Genomic DNA, 18,306 nt, shown 5'->3' with positions numbered 1-18,306 from the left:
GGCTTTAAAATGCTTTAAGGCACATTAGCTATAACAACCAATGATAAATTGTTTTGAACAATACTGTACTCGTAAATTAAGAAGTTAGAACGATTTTGTTATACCCCAGTCCTGATGTAGTACAAATATATATATATATTATCAGACTGCAAGATCCATCACAGGAACATTTTAAAAATAAATTTATCACCAAGTAAAATTGCATTTGAACTCCTGACATTTGAGCACAAACTGCAAAAATATACTTTCTCTTACAAAAACTAAAACTGAATATATTAAATTTTCTTTTAAGAGCATGGTATTCTGAAGATCCTTCCTTCCTTCTTTCCTTCCTTCCTTCCTTCCTTCCTTCCTTCCTTCCTTCCTTCCTTCCTCCCTTCTTTGCTCTTTCCTTCCCCTTTCCCCTCTTCCTTCCTTCCTTCCCTCCTCCGTTCCTTGACCTCTCCTTCCCTTTCCTTCCCCTTTCCCTTCCTCCCTCCCTCCCTCCCTTCCTTCCCCCTCCCTCCCTTCTTTGCTCTTTCTTTCCTTCCTTCCTTCCTTCCTTCCTTCCTTCCTTCCTTCCTTCCTTCCTTCCTTCCCCTCTTCCTTCCTTCCTCCCTTCTTTGCTCTTTCCTTCCCTTTCTTTCCCCTCTTCCTTCCTTCCTCCCTCCCTCCCTTCCCCCTCCCTCCCTTCTTTGCTCTTTCCTTCCTTCCTTCCTTCCTTCCTTCCTTCCTTCCTTCCTTCCTTCCTTCCTTCCTTCCCCTCTTCCTTCCTTCCTCCCTTCTTTGCTCTTTCCTTCCCTTTCTTTCCCCTCTTCCTTCCTTCCTTCCTCCCTCCCTTCCCCCTCCCTCCCTTCTTTGCTCTTTCCTTCCTTCCTTCCTTCCTTCCTTCCTTCCTTCCTTCCTTCCTTCCTTCCTTCCTTCCTTCCTTCCCCTCTTCCTTCCTTCCTCCCTCCCTCCCTCCCTTCCCCCCTCCCACCATCTCTTGCCCTTCCCTTCCCTTCCCTTCTTTCCCTTCCTCCCTCCCCCTCTCTTCCCCTCCCTTCCAGCTTCACCTATGTCTGGATATAAAACATTTTCTTTAATATCCATAAACCAGAACTGAAGATAGTTGAGGAATATGAAGTATTTAGATCAGGGCTCGCTTACACTTGCTAAAGCAATATCCAATTTGTTAGCTTTTTAAACATAAATTAAACACACCCTAATTATTTGAATTCCCTCCCTCCCTTTCTAGGATTTCGTCATTAAGCTATAAAATTTCAACACATTGCTTAATTATACTTAGAAGGGGGATGAACCCCACTGTCATTGTGTAACTTCATCCTGACACATAACACACTCAGTTGTCCAAAAGACAAAGACCAGCTCATAAATTTACAAACTTCCTGATAAAAACAAAACAAGTTTCTAGGAATGTTAGTTTTGGGCAACTATTTCAACAAAAAATCTGATCCTACAAAATTTAATACATGATTCCTACCTGAACAGACCCTGAGCATCTATTAAGCCTGATTATTAACTCTGCCCAAGGATCAAAAACATACCTTAAATAAAAAAATGTATTTTTCACTAAGGTAAATATCTCATTAACAGTGATTTTTTCCCCCAAGAAGCACATTTCAAATAAAATAATAGTCTCAACAGTTCAGACAGGAATAAAGAAATGACTTTCAATTCCCAGAGGCAGAGAATTTTATGTTACTGGTCTTCGGGCTACAGTGGGGTTTATCTATCCTTAAATTAAGATGAAACGTTGAATGCTAAGCCATTTATTCTCCATGGGTAACATTCCAGCCTAAAACACCGTTTAATGCTTAATATTACATCTTTTTTCTTTCAAAAGATGCTGAAAAAGTCTGCTCAAAACTTTGCAATTGCAAGTGAGCCCAGCTTGAAACACCGGGGTGCTGATGCAAATTCCCAAACTTTCATGCAACTTCATCCAGACCATGATTTATTTAAACTCAGGGCTTCGCCTCCTGACAAACACATCCATCAAATTATGGCTTATTCACAATCGGTTTGGAAGAAAGGAGAAACCTACTGTGGTTTGGCATTAAGTTTGGCACTTGAAATATTAAATCTTCCCAAAACCGGGAAAAATAAAACAAAATAGGTTGCATTGCAAAAATTAACAAGGATGCTGCATGGGTTTAGCCACTTCCTCATTGACATATTTGGATGAGGAGTCTTTAAGGCAAATAAATATTGCCTAACTGCGTCAACTTTTCAGTGTTACACTACCAAGATTTCTGCAATTATCTAGGCTTGAATGCCAGCAGGCGGGGAAAAACAAGAAAAAGCAATTAAATTGGCTTCTTTTATAGAAAATGAGTGTGTCAGTTCATAACCGGCTGCAAATTCTTCCTAATTCACTCGCTCATTTTCTTTGTCTTCACCTTCTCTGAGGATCTTGGTTTGTAAGGGGATGCTGGCTAGATCTAAGGGATTCTGACCAGAATTGCCTGTCAAAATTTTAGGAAGGACAATCTGAAAAGCACACCATAAAGTTGTGCGGGTTTTTCGTGTGGAGGATGTGAGCTCGTTCACAGCAGATGCCAAGGCAAGGATATCTGCAACAAAAATAACATTTAATTTAAGAGGGGAGATTCGTTAGGCTTTAAAAAAAATCCTAGAAGAACTTTCTTGAATGTGAGAACAATTAACCAGTGGAACAACCTGCCTCCAGAAGCTGTGAATGCTCCAACACTGGAAGTTTTTAAGAAGAGACTGGACAGACATGGTATATATATATAGGGTTTACTGCCTGAGCAGGGGGTTCGACAAGATGACCTCCAAGATCCCGTCCAACTTATTATTATTATTATTGATCATCGCAGAGTCAGCCAGATGTTCAGACTGGATTTGGCATTTTTGTCTACCTATCGAGTCCTTACCAAGGACCTGGGATAGGCAGATGTGGATGTTTGATGGTATTCCAGATCTCATCGCAGGATGGAAGCAGTTCCTAGTAAGGCCGCCTTTTGCAATTGACTAATGGCGAATTGGTGCTGGAGAAGACTCCTGCGAGTCCCTTGGACTGCAAGGTGATCAAACCGGTCAGTCCTAGAGGAGATCAACCCTGACTGCTCTTTAGAAGGCCAGATCCTGAAGCTAAAACTCAAATACTTTGGCCACCTAATGAGAAGGAAGGACTCCCTGGAGAAGAGCCTAATGCTGGGAAAGATTGAAGGCAAGAAAAAAAAGGGACGACAGAGAATGAGGTGGCTGGATGGAGTCACTGAAGCAGGAGGTGTGAGCTTAAATGGACTCCAGAAGATGGTAGAGGACAGGAAGGCCTGGAGGAAGATTGTCCATGGGGTCGCGATGGGTCGGACACGACTTTGCAACTAACAACAACAATGGCGAATTTCTCAATGCCGATGATGGTGTTCAAGTGGTGCTCCAGTTGTTTTGGGATTGCACCCAAGGCGCCTATTACTATTGGTACTACTACCCTTCCTTGCCTTTGCCACAGTCTTTCTGTTTCTATTTGAAGGTCTTTGTATTTTGTTATCTTCTCCCGTTCTTTCTCGTCTATTCTGCTGTCTCCAGGCACTGCCACGTCCACTATCCAGACTTTTTTGTCTTTCTTATCGACAATTGTTGTCCGGGGTGTTATATTGCAGGTGCTTGTCTGTTTGAATTCTGAAGTCCCAGAGCAGTTTAACTTTTATCATTTTCTATGACTTTCTCTATTTTATGATCCCACCAGTTCTTGCTTACAGGCAAATGATATTTCTTGCAGATCTTCCAATGCACCATTGTTGTACTTTGTCATGCCACTGCTTGTAGTCAGTCTGTGCGATCTTCTTGCAGCAGCTCACCGGGTGGTCCACTGTTTCTTCAGCTACTTTGCAGAGGTGGAACTTACTGTCTGCTGCTGTCTTCTCAATTCTGACTTTGTGTGTGTTTGTCCTTAAGGCTTGGTCTTGTGCAGCCAGGATTAGTCCCTTGGTCTCTTTCTTCAACTTTCCTGCTCTTAGCCATTGCCAGGTCTTGTTATTATCTGCTTTCCCAGCTATTTTTTTTAATGTACGGCCATGTAGTGCTTTGTCTTCCCATGATGATGTTGTTGTTATTATTATTATTATTATTATTATTATTATTATTATTATTATTATTATTATTATTATTATTATTTAACTTTTATTCATTAAACATGAAACTCAGTCAACTGAACACTCAAATTGACTAGCACTAATGGTCAACACGGGTTGCTGTCAGCATCCTAGGTATCAACCAGGTATCTCCTTAAAATATAAGATGTTCTGAGTAGCGCAGTTTTTTGTAGCTTTGCTGGAGTTATTGCAGGAAGCTGCAATTTCTTGATGTATTTTGCAAAGTTTTTGGACATCGTTCCCAGTGTCCCGATGACAATGGGCATCACTGTTACGCGTTTTATCCATAATCGCACAGTTTCAATGGCCAGGTCACGGTCTTTCGTAATTTTTTCCAGTTCTTTTTCTTCGACCTTGGCATCTCCTGGTACAGCGGTATCAATCAACTGTACGCTTCGGTTCTCTACAACTGCGATATCTGGCGTGTTGTGTTCCAAATGGCGATCTGTCTGCATTCGGAAGTCCCACAAGATCTTCACCCTCTCATTCTCGACAACTTTTTTCACCCTATGTTCCCACGACTTTTCGGACACAGGCAAGTCGTATTTTTTACACAATGCCCAGGGGATTAGTTTAGCAACTCGGTCATGTCTAGCTTTGTCTTCCCATGATGATGATGATATTATTTTTATTATTATTACTATTGTTGTTGTTGTTATTGATCATCGCAGAGTCAGCCAGATGTTCAGACTGGATTTGGCATCTTTGTCTACCTATCGAGTCCTTACCAAGGACCTGGGATAGGCAGATGTGGATGTTTGATGGTAGTACAGATATCGTCGCAGGATGGAAGCAGTTGCAGTTGTTGTTGTTGTTGTTGTTATTCTAGCTGGCAAACAGCCAAATTTTGCTCATGTGACCATGGGGATGTTGCAACGGTCATTACATGTGAAAAATCGTCCTAAGTCTCTTTTTTTCAGCACCGTTGTAAGTCGAGGACTCCCCATATAATCAGGATCTGTACAACAGCAGTGAATTTAAGCAGCGGTACTAATGAAAAAAGTCAGCCTTTGCCCATAAACGAAACTCAAAGTACTTACCTTTTTCCCTGGTGACACAGGACGCCCCTGGCCTCTGGTTACCAGCATTAAGAATCTCATCCTTGCGCCTGGCCTGAGTCATGTGAATGGCTTCCAAGTGACGCCCCAACGTTGCCGATATGCTGCTGTGGATGGAAACGCCGCAAAGGTGTTCCATTTTCCCAAGTAACGCGCAAACCTTAGAAAGTCAAAAAAGACAAAACTGTATTTGGGAAGGTCACAAATGGAGATCACGTGTCCCACTGGTGCTGCAGCCATGTAAAATACATGCTGGCTGCCACACTGCAATGGTGATACAACTAATCCTTGACTTACAACCATTCGTTTAGTGACTGTCCGAAGTTACAATGCTCTGAAAAGAGTCACGTTTTTTCTAAAAACATATTCACAAGTAGTCCTCGACTTACAACAGTTCATTCAGTGACTGTTTGAAATTACAAAGCATACTGAGAAAAATGACGTAGGGCTGCTTTTCACAGGGTCACTTGATCAAAATTCAGATGCTTGGCCACTGGCTCACATTTATGACGGCTGCAGCATCCCAGGACTTTACGATTCCCTTGTGCGACGTCCTGACAAACGAAGCCAGGTACTAACTTAACAACTGCAGTGGTTCACTTAACAACCATGGTAAGAAAAGTCATGAAATGGGGCAAAACTCACTTAACAACTATCTCACTTAGCAACAGAAATTTTGGGCTCAATTGTGGTCGTAAGTTGAGGACTGCCTATAGTTCCATTCAGAGGGGCCCTCTATAATGAGGGTGCTGATCTATTTTGCCTAATTCCAGAGCCTGTTTGGCCTATTGGTTAAAACACCACGTTAGAAAACAGGAAGCTGTGGGTTCAAGTCCTGCCTTAGGCATGAAAACTTGCTGGGCAAATCTGGGCCAATCAGAATGCAGTACTCACGCTTGCTTGCTCTTGAAACTGGATCCAAATCAGGCGATCCACTCCAGAGGGCCTAGCTGGAAGCTGGGACAATGGAATCTCCTTGGAGCTGGCAAAGGATTTTCCAGGAAATGCCCTTGCTAAGTCAGCCTCTATCTGGAGGGAAAAAAAATTAAAAAAGAATTTTCAGAGCATGCTCCAGTCTGAATAGCAATTTCTTTTTAATCCCAATTGGTATTTAAAAAGTGGATCCTTTCCTTAAATCTCTGGAGATCAACTGCAATGTTACCTTCAGCTGGGATTTAATTCCCAGGTCTTTACACAGATCCGTCCATGCATTTGGTTGGTACAATACAGAAGACTTTTGCTACAGGTAGTCCTCGAATTACAACCACAATCCAGCCCAAAATTTCTGTTGTTAAGTGAGACATTTCTTAAGTGAGTTTTGCCCCAGCTTATGACATTTTTTGCCACAGTTGTTAAGCGAACCACTGCAGGTGTTAAGTTAATGACATGGCTGTTAATCTGGCTTCACTACTGGTCAGAAGGTTGCAAAAGGAGATCAAGTGACCATGGGGTTGCTGCAATGGTCATAAGGGTGAAAAATGTAAGTCACTTTTTTCAATCTGGTTGTAACTTTGAACACTCACTGAATGAATGGCTGCATGTTGAAGACAACCTATACAGTTAGTCCTCAACTTACGACCACAATTGAGCCCAAAATTTTTGTTGCTAAGTGAGACATTCGTTAAGTTGGTTTTGCCCCGTTTTATGACCTTTCATGCCACCGTTGTTAAGTGAGTCACTGCAGTTGATAAGTTAGTAAGCCGGTTGTTAAGTGAATGTGGCTTCCACCTTGACTTCGCTTGTCAAAAGGGGATCACCTGACCCCAGGATACTGTGACTGTCATAAATATGAATCGGGTGCCAAGCGTCTGAATTCTGATCACGTGACCACGGGGATGCTGCCATTGTCCTAAGTGTGAAAAAACAATCATAAGGCAATTTTTTCACTGCCGTTGTGACTTCAAATGGTCACTAAATGACCTGTATTGTCTTTTTTTCAATTACTTCGATTACAGTCAAGTTATGACCATAATGGAGATGGCCTATCACGGTCGTTAAATCGTCCATCCACGGGACGGATCTGATTTTATGACCTTTTCTGCTGCACAGGGTGACCAAACACAGCCGCCTCTAAGCGAACCTGTGGGGTGCGATGGGCTTCTTTAGATGAAACTGAAAGTAAACGACATCTTTTAGCAAAAAACATCACAAAGTGAGATGTAATTCAGGCCAGCTGCCAAGCGAGGGACCCGTGGTCATGTGACCACAAGGGAAAGACCCCAGCATGTCATGACCCAACGATGTAACATTATTATTGCTGGAGAGAAGAAACCCCACCCCCTTCTCGTGCTGATGATGTTACCTGGTTGGGTCACGAGACGTCTGCAAGGAAACCACCCAGCTCAGAGAGCGTCAAAGACCCCACAGTCCTCCTCCTCCTCCCTTCTAGCACTGATGATGTTGCCTAGTTGGGTCATGAAACATCTGCAAGAACACCACCAATCTCAGAGCGCACCAAGGACCCCATTGGCCTTCTCCTCTTCCCCCTCTTCTTCTTCCTGCTCCTCCTCCTCTTCCCTCCTAGAACTGATAATGTTCCCTAGTTGGGTCATGAAACATCTTCAAGGAAACCCCCAAACTCAGAGAGGACCAAGGACCCCACAGTCCTCCTCCTCTAATCCTCTCCACAACCCCCACCCCCTTCTAGCACTGATGATGTTCCCTAGTTGGATCATGAAACATCTTCAAGGAAACCCCCAAGCTCAGAGAGGACCAAGGACCCCACAGTTCTCCTCCTCTAATCCTCTCCACAACCCGCCCCCCCTTCTAGCACTGATGATGTTACCCAGCTGGATCACGAAATGTCCAAAAGAACACCAACAGCTCAGAGAGGACCAAGGTCCCACAGGGAAATACAAGTCTACCCTTCTCAATCTTGGTGCTCTCCAGATGTGCATGCTTCCATCCCCAGACCTTCCCCCTCAACCTGGGTTGACAGGAATTTCTCCCCACCTGGAAGGCGTTCAGCCTGGAGACGTGCGTCACATAATAACCCCTCCTCACCTTTTTCCGCTCTCTTTCTAATGCCCTCCACTGTTCGTAACATTCCTCCAGGCACACGTGGAGCGTGTGTGCAGGCCCACCCTTAGCGACCGATCTCTCATGGCGGAGCTGCTGTGACAATGCGTGATACGGCACAGAGGCATCTCCACAAAAAAGGTTGTTGATAAAATGACTTAAATGGGGGACGTTGTCGCAGTGAAGGTTGACTGGAAAAGGTGGACATGAGGGTGAAAAAGGAAGAGTGTGAAATACGGGAAAATTTGGAATTTGGCTGTAGTCCATTGCTAACGGGAAGACAGGAAGGAACGAGGGGTTGATGAAATCAAACAAACTGCCCAGGTTTTTCTTGCTTCTCAATCCATCCAGCTCTGTCCAGTCCAGACCAACAGAGGCTGGGTTCATTTTACGCCGTCTCTCAGTTGGCCCCATTCTCTGACCAGCATGGCCTCTGCTTGGTGCATTCTCCAATCTGTGGCGTTCTGCAAACCTGTTTGCTGAAGGACGCCGTGGCCAGCCAGGGGAGGAAACATCCCTCGAAATTTCACCCAGGTATTCCTGGCGAGGAGCTCGCAAATCAACCCGGGAGCATCCGACAGAATTGTGCGGCTTTAGATTTTCCTTGCAACTGGAAAACCCGCCATTTTGCAGAGCGCCACATGTTCGTGGGGCTGTTTGGGAACCAAAAGGCTGGGCGATGGAGCCGTTGGTAGATGAGACGTGTGAGAAAGCGTTTATTCGCTTTCGCTTTTTGTTATTTGCCCACGACGCCCTTGAGAGATTTAAACTCCTGCTGCTGAGGCGCTTACCACCACCACCACCGGATGAATTTTGATGCTGCAGACTTGGGGGTGGAGATAAACGATTTGAAGAATCTCGGAGGGGATACGCAGAGCGTTTACTTTTAACGTTATCAAAGAGGGTGCTCAGGTCATTGGGGCGACTTGGCGGGTAGTTTTGGCGCACTTTGATATCCGTGCCTTGGGGGATGCTATTTTCTTGCTGAAATGAGGATGCGAGGAAGGGCAGGGATTGGGGTGATTCATAAGTCCATCGTTTAGCCCACAAACGGTTCTCCTGAACTGCCGGATCCCCTATCCCGTTCGTCGTGGCAGAGTGAGGCAGCTGAACGAAAGAGGCGTTCGAGCTTTCCGTATCAATGGCCCCCAGCGCTTCTCGCGTGGTGCTCTCCTGATCTTCTTCGTAAAATTCAGTCCAGATGTGTGATGTGGAATGGTTCCCCCTGCTAATACCGACTTGTTTCTTACCATAACCGCCTTCAGGAACAAGGTTGGATTGCTGATTAAAACTGTTAAGAGTAAAAACCTTGTTTTGTGGGTCTGAGGTCTTCAGAACTTCAGATAGTGAGAAGCAAGGACGACAAGGGGCTGGCCAGGAGCCAGTCACCTGCAGATCGTTGAGCTCTCTGCTTAACTGTTCTGTAGGAGAGGCCTTTCCGCGTTTTTCTTCGTAAGACCTCCGTGCATCCACCACGTTAGTGCGGTTTTCATGACCCCAAATCTTCGTCGGAAAAAGCCTTGAGCATCTGCTACTATTTTCCAAATTCATGGTCCAAGACGGAGGGAACGACTTTGTCGGAGAGTCCCTGTAACAGACAAAATTTCATTTCTAAACGTATTTTATCTTCCTTACATGATCCGTAAAGTGGCATCCAGACCGATCAGGCTGGTGACCCATCACGATACAATCTCAGGTTTTCCCATCTCAGGCTCCATATAGACAGATCTTCCTATGCAGGTAGTCCTCCAGTTACGCCCACAATTAAGCCTGCCATTTAATTTAATAATTTAATTTGTATACCACCCTTCTCCCGGAGGACTCAGGGCGGTGAACAGGGCAATACACAATAAAAATAGAATACAAAAATTAAAAAGCCATTAAACATTATGCCCATAATGTAGTAGGTAGTATTTGTAGGTAGTATTTGACTTACAACCGTTAACTGAGCCTGCACTTACAGATGGTCCTCAACGTACGACCACAACTGAGCCCAAAATTTCTGTTCCTAAGCGAGACAATTGTTAGATGAATTTTGCCCCATTTTACGACCTTCCTTGCCAGAGTTAAATGAATCACTGCAGTTGTTAACTTTGTCACATGGTTGTTAAATGAATCTGGCTTCCCCCATTGACTCGGCTTGTCGCAAAAGGGGATCAAATGACTCGGGACACTGCAACTGTCGTAAATACGAGTCAGTTGTCAAGCGCAAATTTTGATTGTGTGACCATGGGGAGGCTGCAACGGTCCTAAGTGTAAAAAATGGACATAAGTCATTTTTTTTCAGTGCCATTGTCACTTAGGTCACTAAATGAACAGTTGTAAGTTGAGGACTACCTGTATAGTCATGAGTCACTGAGGCATCGGGTGGCCAGACCTAATTTTCTAACATTTTTTGTAGTGGTTGTTGTCACTAAGTAAGTCAATTTTCACCAAGGGGCACTGTTTGCCAGAAACCAAAAATAAACTCCAGAAATTAGCAAAAAAAACATTGCAAATTGTGGTTACATGGCTACGGGACATTGCAAACTGCTGTAAAAGTGAGCAGGTTGCCAATTGCCTACACCAGGGGTAGGCAGCCTTGGCTCTTTTATGACTCGTGGACTTCAACTCCCAGAATTCCTCAGCCAGCGTGGCTCAGCTTGGAAACCTCTCCCTTTTCCCTCAGCATGGCTGGCTCAGGAATTCTGGGAGTTGAAGTCCACAATTCATAAAAGAGCCAAGGTTGCCTACCCCTGGACTGTAATCATATGATTACAGTGTGTCTGTCATAACTTTGAAACTGGCTCCTAAGTAGCTCTGGAAATGTTCATTCTAACTTCAAATTGTTGTTAAGCAGCTGATCATAAGTCAAGGACTACACTTCATTTAGTGACTATTCAAAGTTACAATGGTTTTGTTTTTTTAAAAAAGTGACTTACGACCGTTTTTCACACTTATGACCACTGCATCATCCCTGTGGTCATGTGATCAAAATTGGGATGCTTGGCAACTGACTCATATTTATGACGGTCGCAGTGTCCCGCGGTCAAGTGATTCTCCTTTTGCGAGATACTGACAAGCAAAATTAATGGGGAAACCAGATTCACTTAACATCCATGTTGTCAAATTAACAACTGCAGTGATTCACTTAACAACTGTGACAAGAAAAGTCATGGGGCAAAACCCACTTAAATGTTTCACTTAGCAACATGAATTTGGGGCTCAACTGTGGTTCGTAAGTCAAGGACTTACAATAGTCCAGCATCCTGGGGTCATGGGAATCACCATTTGGGATTTTCCTAGCTTTTCCAACAACAGAAATCAATGGGGGGGAGACCGGAATCACTTAACGACCGTGTAATTCTCTTAGTAGCTGCAGTGATTCGCTTTACAACCATGGTCAAAAAAGATCGTAAAATCAGGTGCAATTTACTTAATAATCTAGAGTAGAATAGAATAGTAACTTTATTGTCACTTCGAATGTGCACTAATCGGCACACGTTAAAATGAAATTTTGTTGCCTTCAGCTCTCAAAGGTGACAGACACTGCATAAAATCTTGCTTGGTGTCAGAAATCCTGATGCCAATTGTGGTTGTTGAGTCAAGGACTACCTGTATAGTGCAGGCATTCACAAGATTATTTATGACGTAACCAACCAATTTAGACTCTGCTAAAACAACAGCTGACACAGGATAAAATTCTCGCCTTAATCTGGGCTGAACTGTCCATCAAATTGATCCATACGCCTCACAGAACTTAGCCTGACATGCCTCTTTGCATGTTTAGGATGAGGGCCTCAGGAAATACACCGGTAGTTTTAACAAAATATTTGGGGGAAAGAAAAAAAAAGAAATGACGCCACCACTATACCAGTCTGTAATAGCTTCTGGTTCGTTGGGCTCCTGTAAGATGCTGGTCACTAAGGCGAACATATCAGGACCGCTGGCAGAGTAAGAGAGATTGATCTGTGTCCTAAAAACAAGGATAAACAAGTGCAAAATAAACCTGGCTTATGATGTCATTTATTTATTTGCATGCAGACTGTATTATTATCATTTTTTACAAATAACTCAAGGCGGTGAACATATCCGACACATCTTCCTATTTTCCCCACAACAATCCTGTGAGGTGGGCTGGGCTGAGAGAGGGAGAGAGAGACAGTCTGGCCCAAAGTCACCCAGCTGACTTTTCATCATTAAGGTGGAACTAGAACTCCAGGTCTCCTGGTGACTGGCCCAAAGTTACCCAGCTGGTTTTCATGCCTAAGGCAGGACTAGAACTCACCATCTCCCGGTGATTGGCCCAAAGTCTCCCAGTTGGAATACATGCCTAAGGTGAGACTAGAACGCCCCGTCACCCGCTTTCTAGTCTGGTGCCTTAACCTCTAGACCAGACATGTCAAACACAAGGCCCGGGGCCCGGATCCGGCCCGCGAAGTGGTTTCATGTGGCCCCCAAAGCCACCCTGGAAACAGTGAGGGAACGGCCCCCGCTGCCTTGGCCCTGGCCCAGAGATCCTCCTTCTGCCAGAGACCCTCAGATCTGTCCCACTCCTTCCCGGGCCCCCATAGGCACCCTTGATGCCAACGATGTAGAGCTGGCCACGCCCACCCAGCAGGCCATATGCACTCTAGACACGCCCACCCAGTAGGCCACGCCCACCCTGGCCACGCCCACCAGGCCCCCCGAGGGCAACCGCAATGCTGATGTGGCCCTCAATTAAATTGAGTTTGACACCCCTGCACTAGACCAAACTATCTCTCTTCACATTTCTTCCACAGTATTATTTGTGACCAATTTGAGCTTAAAAGACTTAACTTGGCAGATTCATAAAAAAAGACAAAACATTTGTAGATAAAATGTCAAGGGACAGGTACGTCTGTTTGTGGGTACACGAGCAGAGGACCCCCATTTGTGTCATCCCTGAAAGGATTGTGGTTCATACCATGGGTCTGAATGTGTCTGCAGGGAAGCCCCCAACCTGCCACCGTCTTCACATCTCAACGAGCTATTGGATAATTGGGGATATTCCATAGCAAAAGGTATATTTGTTCTTTCACCTGAGGAGCAATTACAGACACAAAAATACTGATTTCATAGGCACACCCCAATAAGCTAGAAAACAGTCAGAAAAAAAGATGATTCCCCACAGACTTAAATCACAACACCATGCAAAAATACAGGTAGTCCTCAACTTAGGACCACAACAGAGCCCAAAATTTCTCCTTGCTAAGTGAGAAATTTGTTAAGTGAGTTTTGCCCCATTTTACGACTTCTCCTGCCACAGTTGTTAAGTGAACGACTGCAGATGTTAAGTTAGTAACACCGTTATTAAGTGAATCTGGCTTTCCCATTGACTTTGTCAGGTGGCAAAAGGGGATCACATGACCCCAGGACAGAGCAGCCGTCATAAATATGAGTCAGTTGCCAAGCATCTGAAGTAAATCACATAACCAGTGGAGGTGCTGCAACAGTCGTTAAGTGTGAAAAATGGTCACAAGTCACCTTTTTCAGTGCTGTTGTAACTTTGAATGGCCACTAAATGACCTGTTGTAAATGGAACCTGTATTTCACTTTAGTCTCTACAGAAATATATTTGAAATTGGCGCTCCATTTTCTCCATACATACTTGAATAGGAATAAGTAGTTCTCAACTTACGATTGCTCACTTAGTGGCAATTCAAACATATGACAAAGACTAAAAGTTACTTATGACCTAGATTTGAAGTTCTGATGACTACCGCCTCCCCGCCCCAGTGTGGTCAAATGACCTCCTTTGGGGCCTTCAGCAACCGACTGGCATTTATGACTATTTGTGGCATCCTGTGGTCACGTGGCTTTATTTTTTATTTTTTTTGCTGGAAATCAACATTTGCTTCCAGCTTCTGACAAAAAATGCCCATTACGGATGAGTTCATTTAACAGCCGCCACAAAAAAGGTGTCTAATTTGCGGTCTTCATTGTAGCCATAATGGAGTTATCTGTATTTTTCAAGGTAATGTGATTTGGTTTAGTACAGGCAACTTACTCAACTTAGGACCACAGCTGAGCCGAAATTTTCCATTGCTAAGCAAGACAAATTGTTAAGTGAGTTTTGCCCCAGGTTACAACCTTTCCTTGCCACGGTTGTTAAGTGAAGTTGCAGTTGTTCAGTTAGTAACATGGCTTTTCAGCGAATCTGGTCTCCTCCGTTGACTGTGCTTGTCAGAACATCGCAAAATGGGGTCACGTGACCCTGGGATGCTGCAACTGTCATAAAGATGAGTCAGTTGCCTAATGTGTGAATTTTGATCATTTGACCATGGGGATGTTTGCAATGGTTTTAAGTGTGAAAATGGTCATAACTCAACTTTTCGGTGCTGTTATAACTCTGAACGGTCACTAAAGGAATTTAATCTACAAAAAAGATGCCACAGCTATAATAAGAAGCTATTGATTTATTCCTGACTTTGGTTACAGAAGAACAGTGATGAAAAATAAACATAGGAAAACATCCATAATGCCCCTGATTTAAAACTCTGTAATTTGTTACACTCTTTTCTCCGCTTTCTTTGAGCCCAAATAGGAACTAACGCAGGCAGTGATTGGCACAAGGAAACAATGATTAAACAGTGGTCCACATCTACCCTTGGAACACAGCTGTCCTCAACTTATAAGCATTTGTTTAGTGACTGTTTGAAATTACAACAGAATGGAAAACCACACTGTTGCAGCATCCTCAAATTTGGGCCAGCTGCCGACAAGCAGTCAATGGAGGAAGCCAGGTTCACTTAACAACTGCGCTGATTCACTTAACAACTGCAGTGATTCACTTAACAACCTCTTCACAACTTAACAATGTCAGAGACGTTTTCAACCAATGGAACAGCTTGCTTTCAGAGGTTGTGAGGGGCTTCATCAGTGGAAGCTTTGACAAGAAGAGACCGGACAGCTATTTGTCTGGAATGGTAGGGTATCTCCTGCTTGAGCAGGGGGTTGGACTAGAAGACCTCCAAAGGTCCCTTCCAACTCTGTTATTCTATATTTTTCCTCTTTCACCAGTCTAAAAAATCCACTTCCTTCTAGCACTGATGATGTTCCCTAACTGATTCATAAAATGTCTTCAAGAAAACCACCAAGCTCAGAGACCACCAAGGACCCCACAGCTCAACCCCAAACTACTCATATTGTACTCTATTGCTTTTCAGAAATTACCCACTATATCATTTATTTATTTATTTATTTATTATTTGGATTTATATACCGCCCCTCTCCCGAAGGACTCGGGGCGGTGTACAGGGAAATTAAAACTCTATATACAACACATAATATACAAAAATTAAAATAAATTGACCCCAGTGCTAATTTTATTTCAACAAAATTTACTTTCAGGTAAATTCAAAAGGACTGTAGATACATACTGGCCACATCAATTCACAAAACAAAATTAGGCCAGGACACTTGAATCAAACTAATTTTGTTTGAGGATGTTCCAATTAATATATTATATGCATTTGATATCTCAAACCTAAGTGGTCTAAAAAAAAAAACCCTGCAGATACCCCTCAAAGCCCCTTCGGTGAAATAATAATAATAATAATAATAATAATAATAATAATAATAATAATAATAATAATAATAATAATAATAATAATATAAAGTTGGAAGGGACCTTGTAGGTCATCTAGTCCAACCCCCTGCTCAGGCAGGTAACCCTATACCATTTCAGGCAAATGGCTGTCCAGTCTCTTCTTAAAAACCTCCAGTGTTGGAGCATTCACCACTTCTGGAGGCAAGGAGTTCCACTGGTTAATTGTTCTCACTGTCAGGAAATTCCTCCTTAGTTCCAGGTTGCTTCTCTCCTTGACTAGTTTCCATCCGTTGCTTCTTGTCCTGCTCTCAGGCGCTTTATAATAAAATAACATTTCACAAAGGCCGCTAAAAGAATGCAACCTCTTTAAATGACATTTCTCAAAATTCTCTTTCCTGCTCTCCTTGCAATTATGGGGAAGGCTCACCTGTCTCCATTTTCTTTCTTTCACTCTAAACTTACCTGCCCAGGTTTGGCAGCAACTTGATTTCCTTCTGCAGTCTGGGGGGGTTAAAATGCTCCACTGAGACGACTGATATAATTTTATACCTTAACCACCTCTCTTTCAACTGCCTTCAGAGCTGCTGCTATGGGACGCTGATATACTGTTACACATGACGACTCACACACAGAAACTGTTGCCAAGTTATGGGATGTTTCCCCCCTCACACACACAGACACACACCATAAGCAAACATGTGAGGATCAGGGTTGAGGTTATCCACAGGTGTGCTTTTCAAAAAAAAAAGTTTTAATTTGATTGAAAATCCTTCATCTTGCTACAGGGTGGTTTATCTTTTGACGACTTTTCTCTGTTGTTTTAATGGAAGTGTTCAAAGGAAATATTCAGTGTAATAGATATTTAAGAGGGATTATTTTCATCCAACTCTAAGAGTGCAAAAAGGATCTAGGCAAATGTTTTAGAATAACTAAACAGCCAGCAAATAAAAGTATATTTTTAGGCCTATACAGGTACTTGTACAGGACTTGCAACCATTTGTTTAGCGACAGTTCAATGGCACTGAAAAAAGTGACTTATGACTGTTCCCTCACAGTCACAACCATCAAAGCATCCCCACGATCACGTGATCAAATTTTAGTTGCTTGTCAACTTGCATTTATGACCTTCCCAGCCAGTTTCTGACAAGCAAAGTCAATGGGAAAAGCCAGATTTGCTTAACGACCACATGGTTTGCTTAACAACACTTCCAGACGTCACGGCAATGCAGACGTAGAAAGACGGGGCTCTGTCTTTTACATTTGATTTTGCCCTACTGGGGGATCCTGGAAAGAGTCAAAAGTCTCTCCGTAGAGGCAGCAAGCAAGGAGGGGACTCTCATTGATTGCTGGTGTTAGGCATATGGTGTTAGCCTACAATGTTGGGTTGAAAATATATTAACCATAATGCTATGTCTTTAAGAAGTTAATTGGCCAATGGGTGTGTAAGTGTTCTCATGGCCATAAGAGGAAGCTAGGAACATAGTTTCTCTCTCTCTGAATTCACTGCTCTCTACTGTTACTGTTTTTGCTCTGCTGTTGGTTTACTACTGTTGTAACCTGAACTGTGTATTGACCTCTGGACCGGTAAGAAGACTTTGTATTTGGATTACTCTTTGGACTGTTGCTATTGTTTATGACCTGGACTGTTTATTTTTGACTGTGCATTTTTGTTCTTACACCACCTCAAAAGTAAACTACTTTTTGTTTTTATAACTCAGTGTATTCTTGTGTGACTTTTACTACTCTCAGTACCATTCCTTGTCTGTGCAACTCTTTGGTAGCACAAGGAGACCTCTGCACAACAAATTTCTTAACACTGGTTATAGAACCAGGCCTGTACTGAGAGTTAGTACACACAGTATCCTAGCTGAGTTAGCTATTTTGGTGTAAAATGGCACAAGAACTGTTGTCAGGCATCTCCTGGATAACCCGGTTGGATGGGACAAACTATGTTTCCTGGTCCACGAAATGCTGCTTGCTTTTGCGCAAGGAAGGACTATGGACTGTTGTAAATAACCCACCAGATACTACTGCTTGGGATCCAGATGATGAAGAGGATGCAAAGAAGTTAGACAACTTTAAACGTAGCAATGAGAAAGCTCTTTGCATTATTGGACTAACACTGAATGACCAGCAGCTTGTCCATATTCGTGGTGAGGAGTCTGCTGCTAGGTGTTGGGGTGTTTTGCGAAGGCTTTATGTTCGAGACAGTGTGGGTGCACATATACATCTTACACGTAAGCTGTTTAGAGCTCGTCTGCAGAAGAATGGAGATATGCTGACCCATTTAAATTACATGAAGGCAACTTTTCAAGAGCTTCATGAAAAGGAGCTGATTTTTTCAGAGTTGCATCAGGTCTACATCATTTTGTCCTCTTTGGATGAGAGTTATGATGGGTATGTTTCTTCTTTGGAAGTCCTGACCAGAGAGGAACTGACATTGACTAATATTACTGGGAGATTGCTGGAAGAGTCCAGAAGAAGGCATGACAGAGACCAGCTGAGAGAGACACAGCCACAAGAGGAGCAGCAATTCTCCACTGCTTACATTGTCAAGAAATGTTATTCTTGTGGG

The 18,306-nt window shown here is 43.3% G+C and overlaps 1 protein-coding gene across 1 annotated transcript; it reads right to left on the bottom strand.

The window, feature by feature from the left end:
* Positions 1-1,664: 1,664 nt before the first annotated feature.
* Positions 1,665-9,730, bottom strand: LOC310649900 (uncharacterized protein; the record flags this gene model as incomplete). Its single annotated transcript, XM_083378731.1, has 4 exons — positions 1,665-2,555; positions 5,144-5,321; positions 6,056-6,190; positions 8,165-9,730. 4 exons carry the CDS (start codon positions 9,728-9,730, stop codon positions 2,350-2,352), a joined length of 2,085 nt encoding a protein of 694 aa, XP_083234857.1. The 3' UTR covers positions 1,665-2,349.
* Positions 9,731-18,306: the final 8,576 nt, after the last annotated feature.

The sequence above is a fragment of the Vipera ursinii genome (assembly GCF_947247035.1).
Source record: "Vipera ursinii genome assembly, chromosome: Z".
NCBI classification, from domain to species: Eukaryota; Metazoa; Chordata; class Lepidosauria; order Squamata; family Viperidae; genus Vipera; species Vipera ursinii.
The sequence above is the reverse complement of the archived record's forward strand: the minus strand, read 5'-3'. Positions and strand labels throughout refer to the sequence as shown.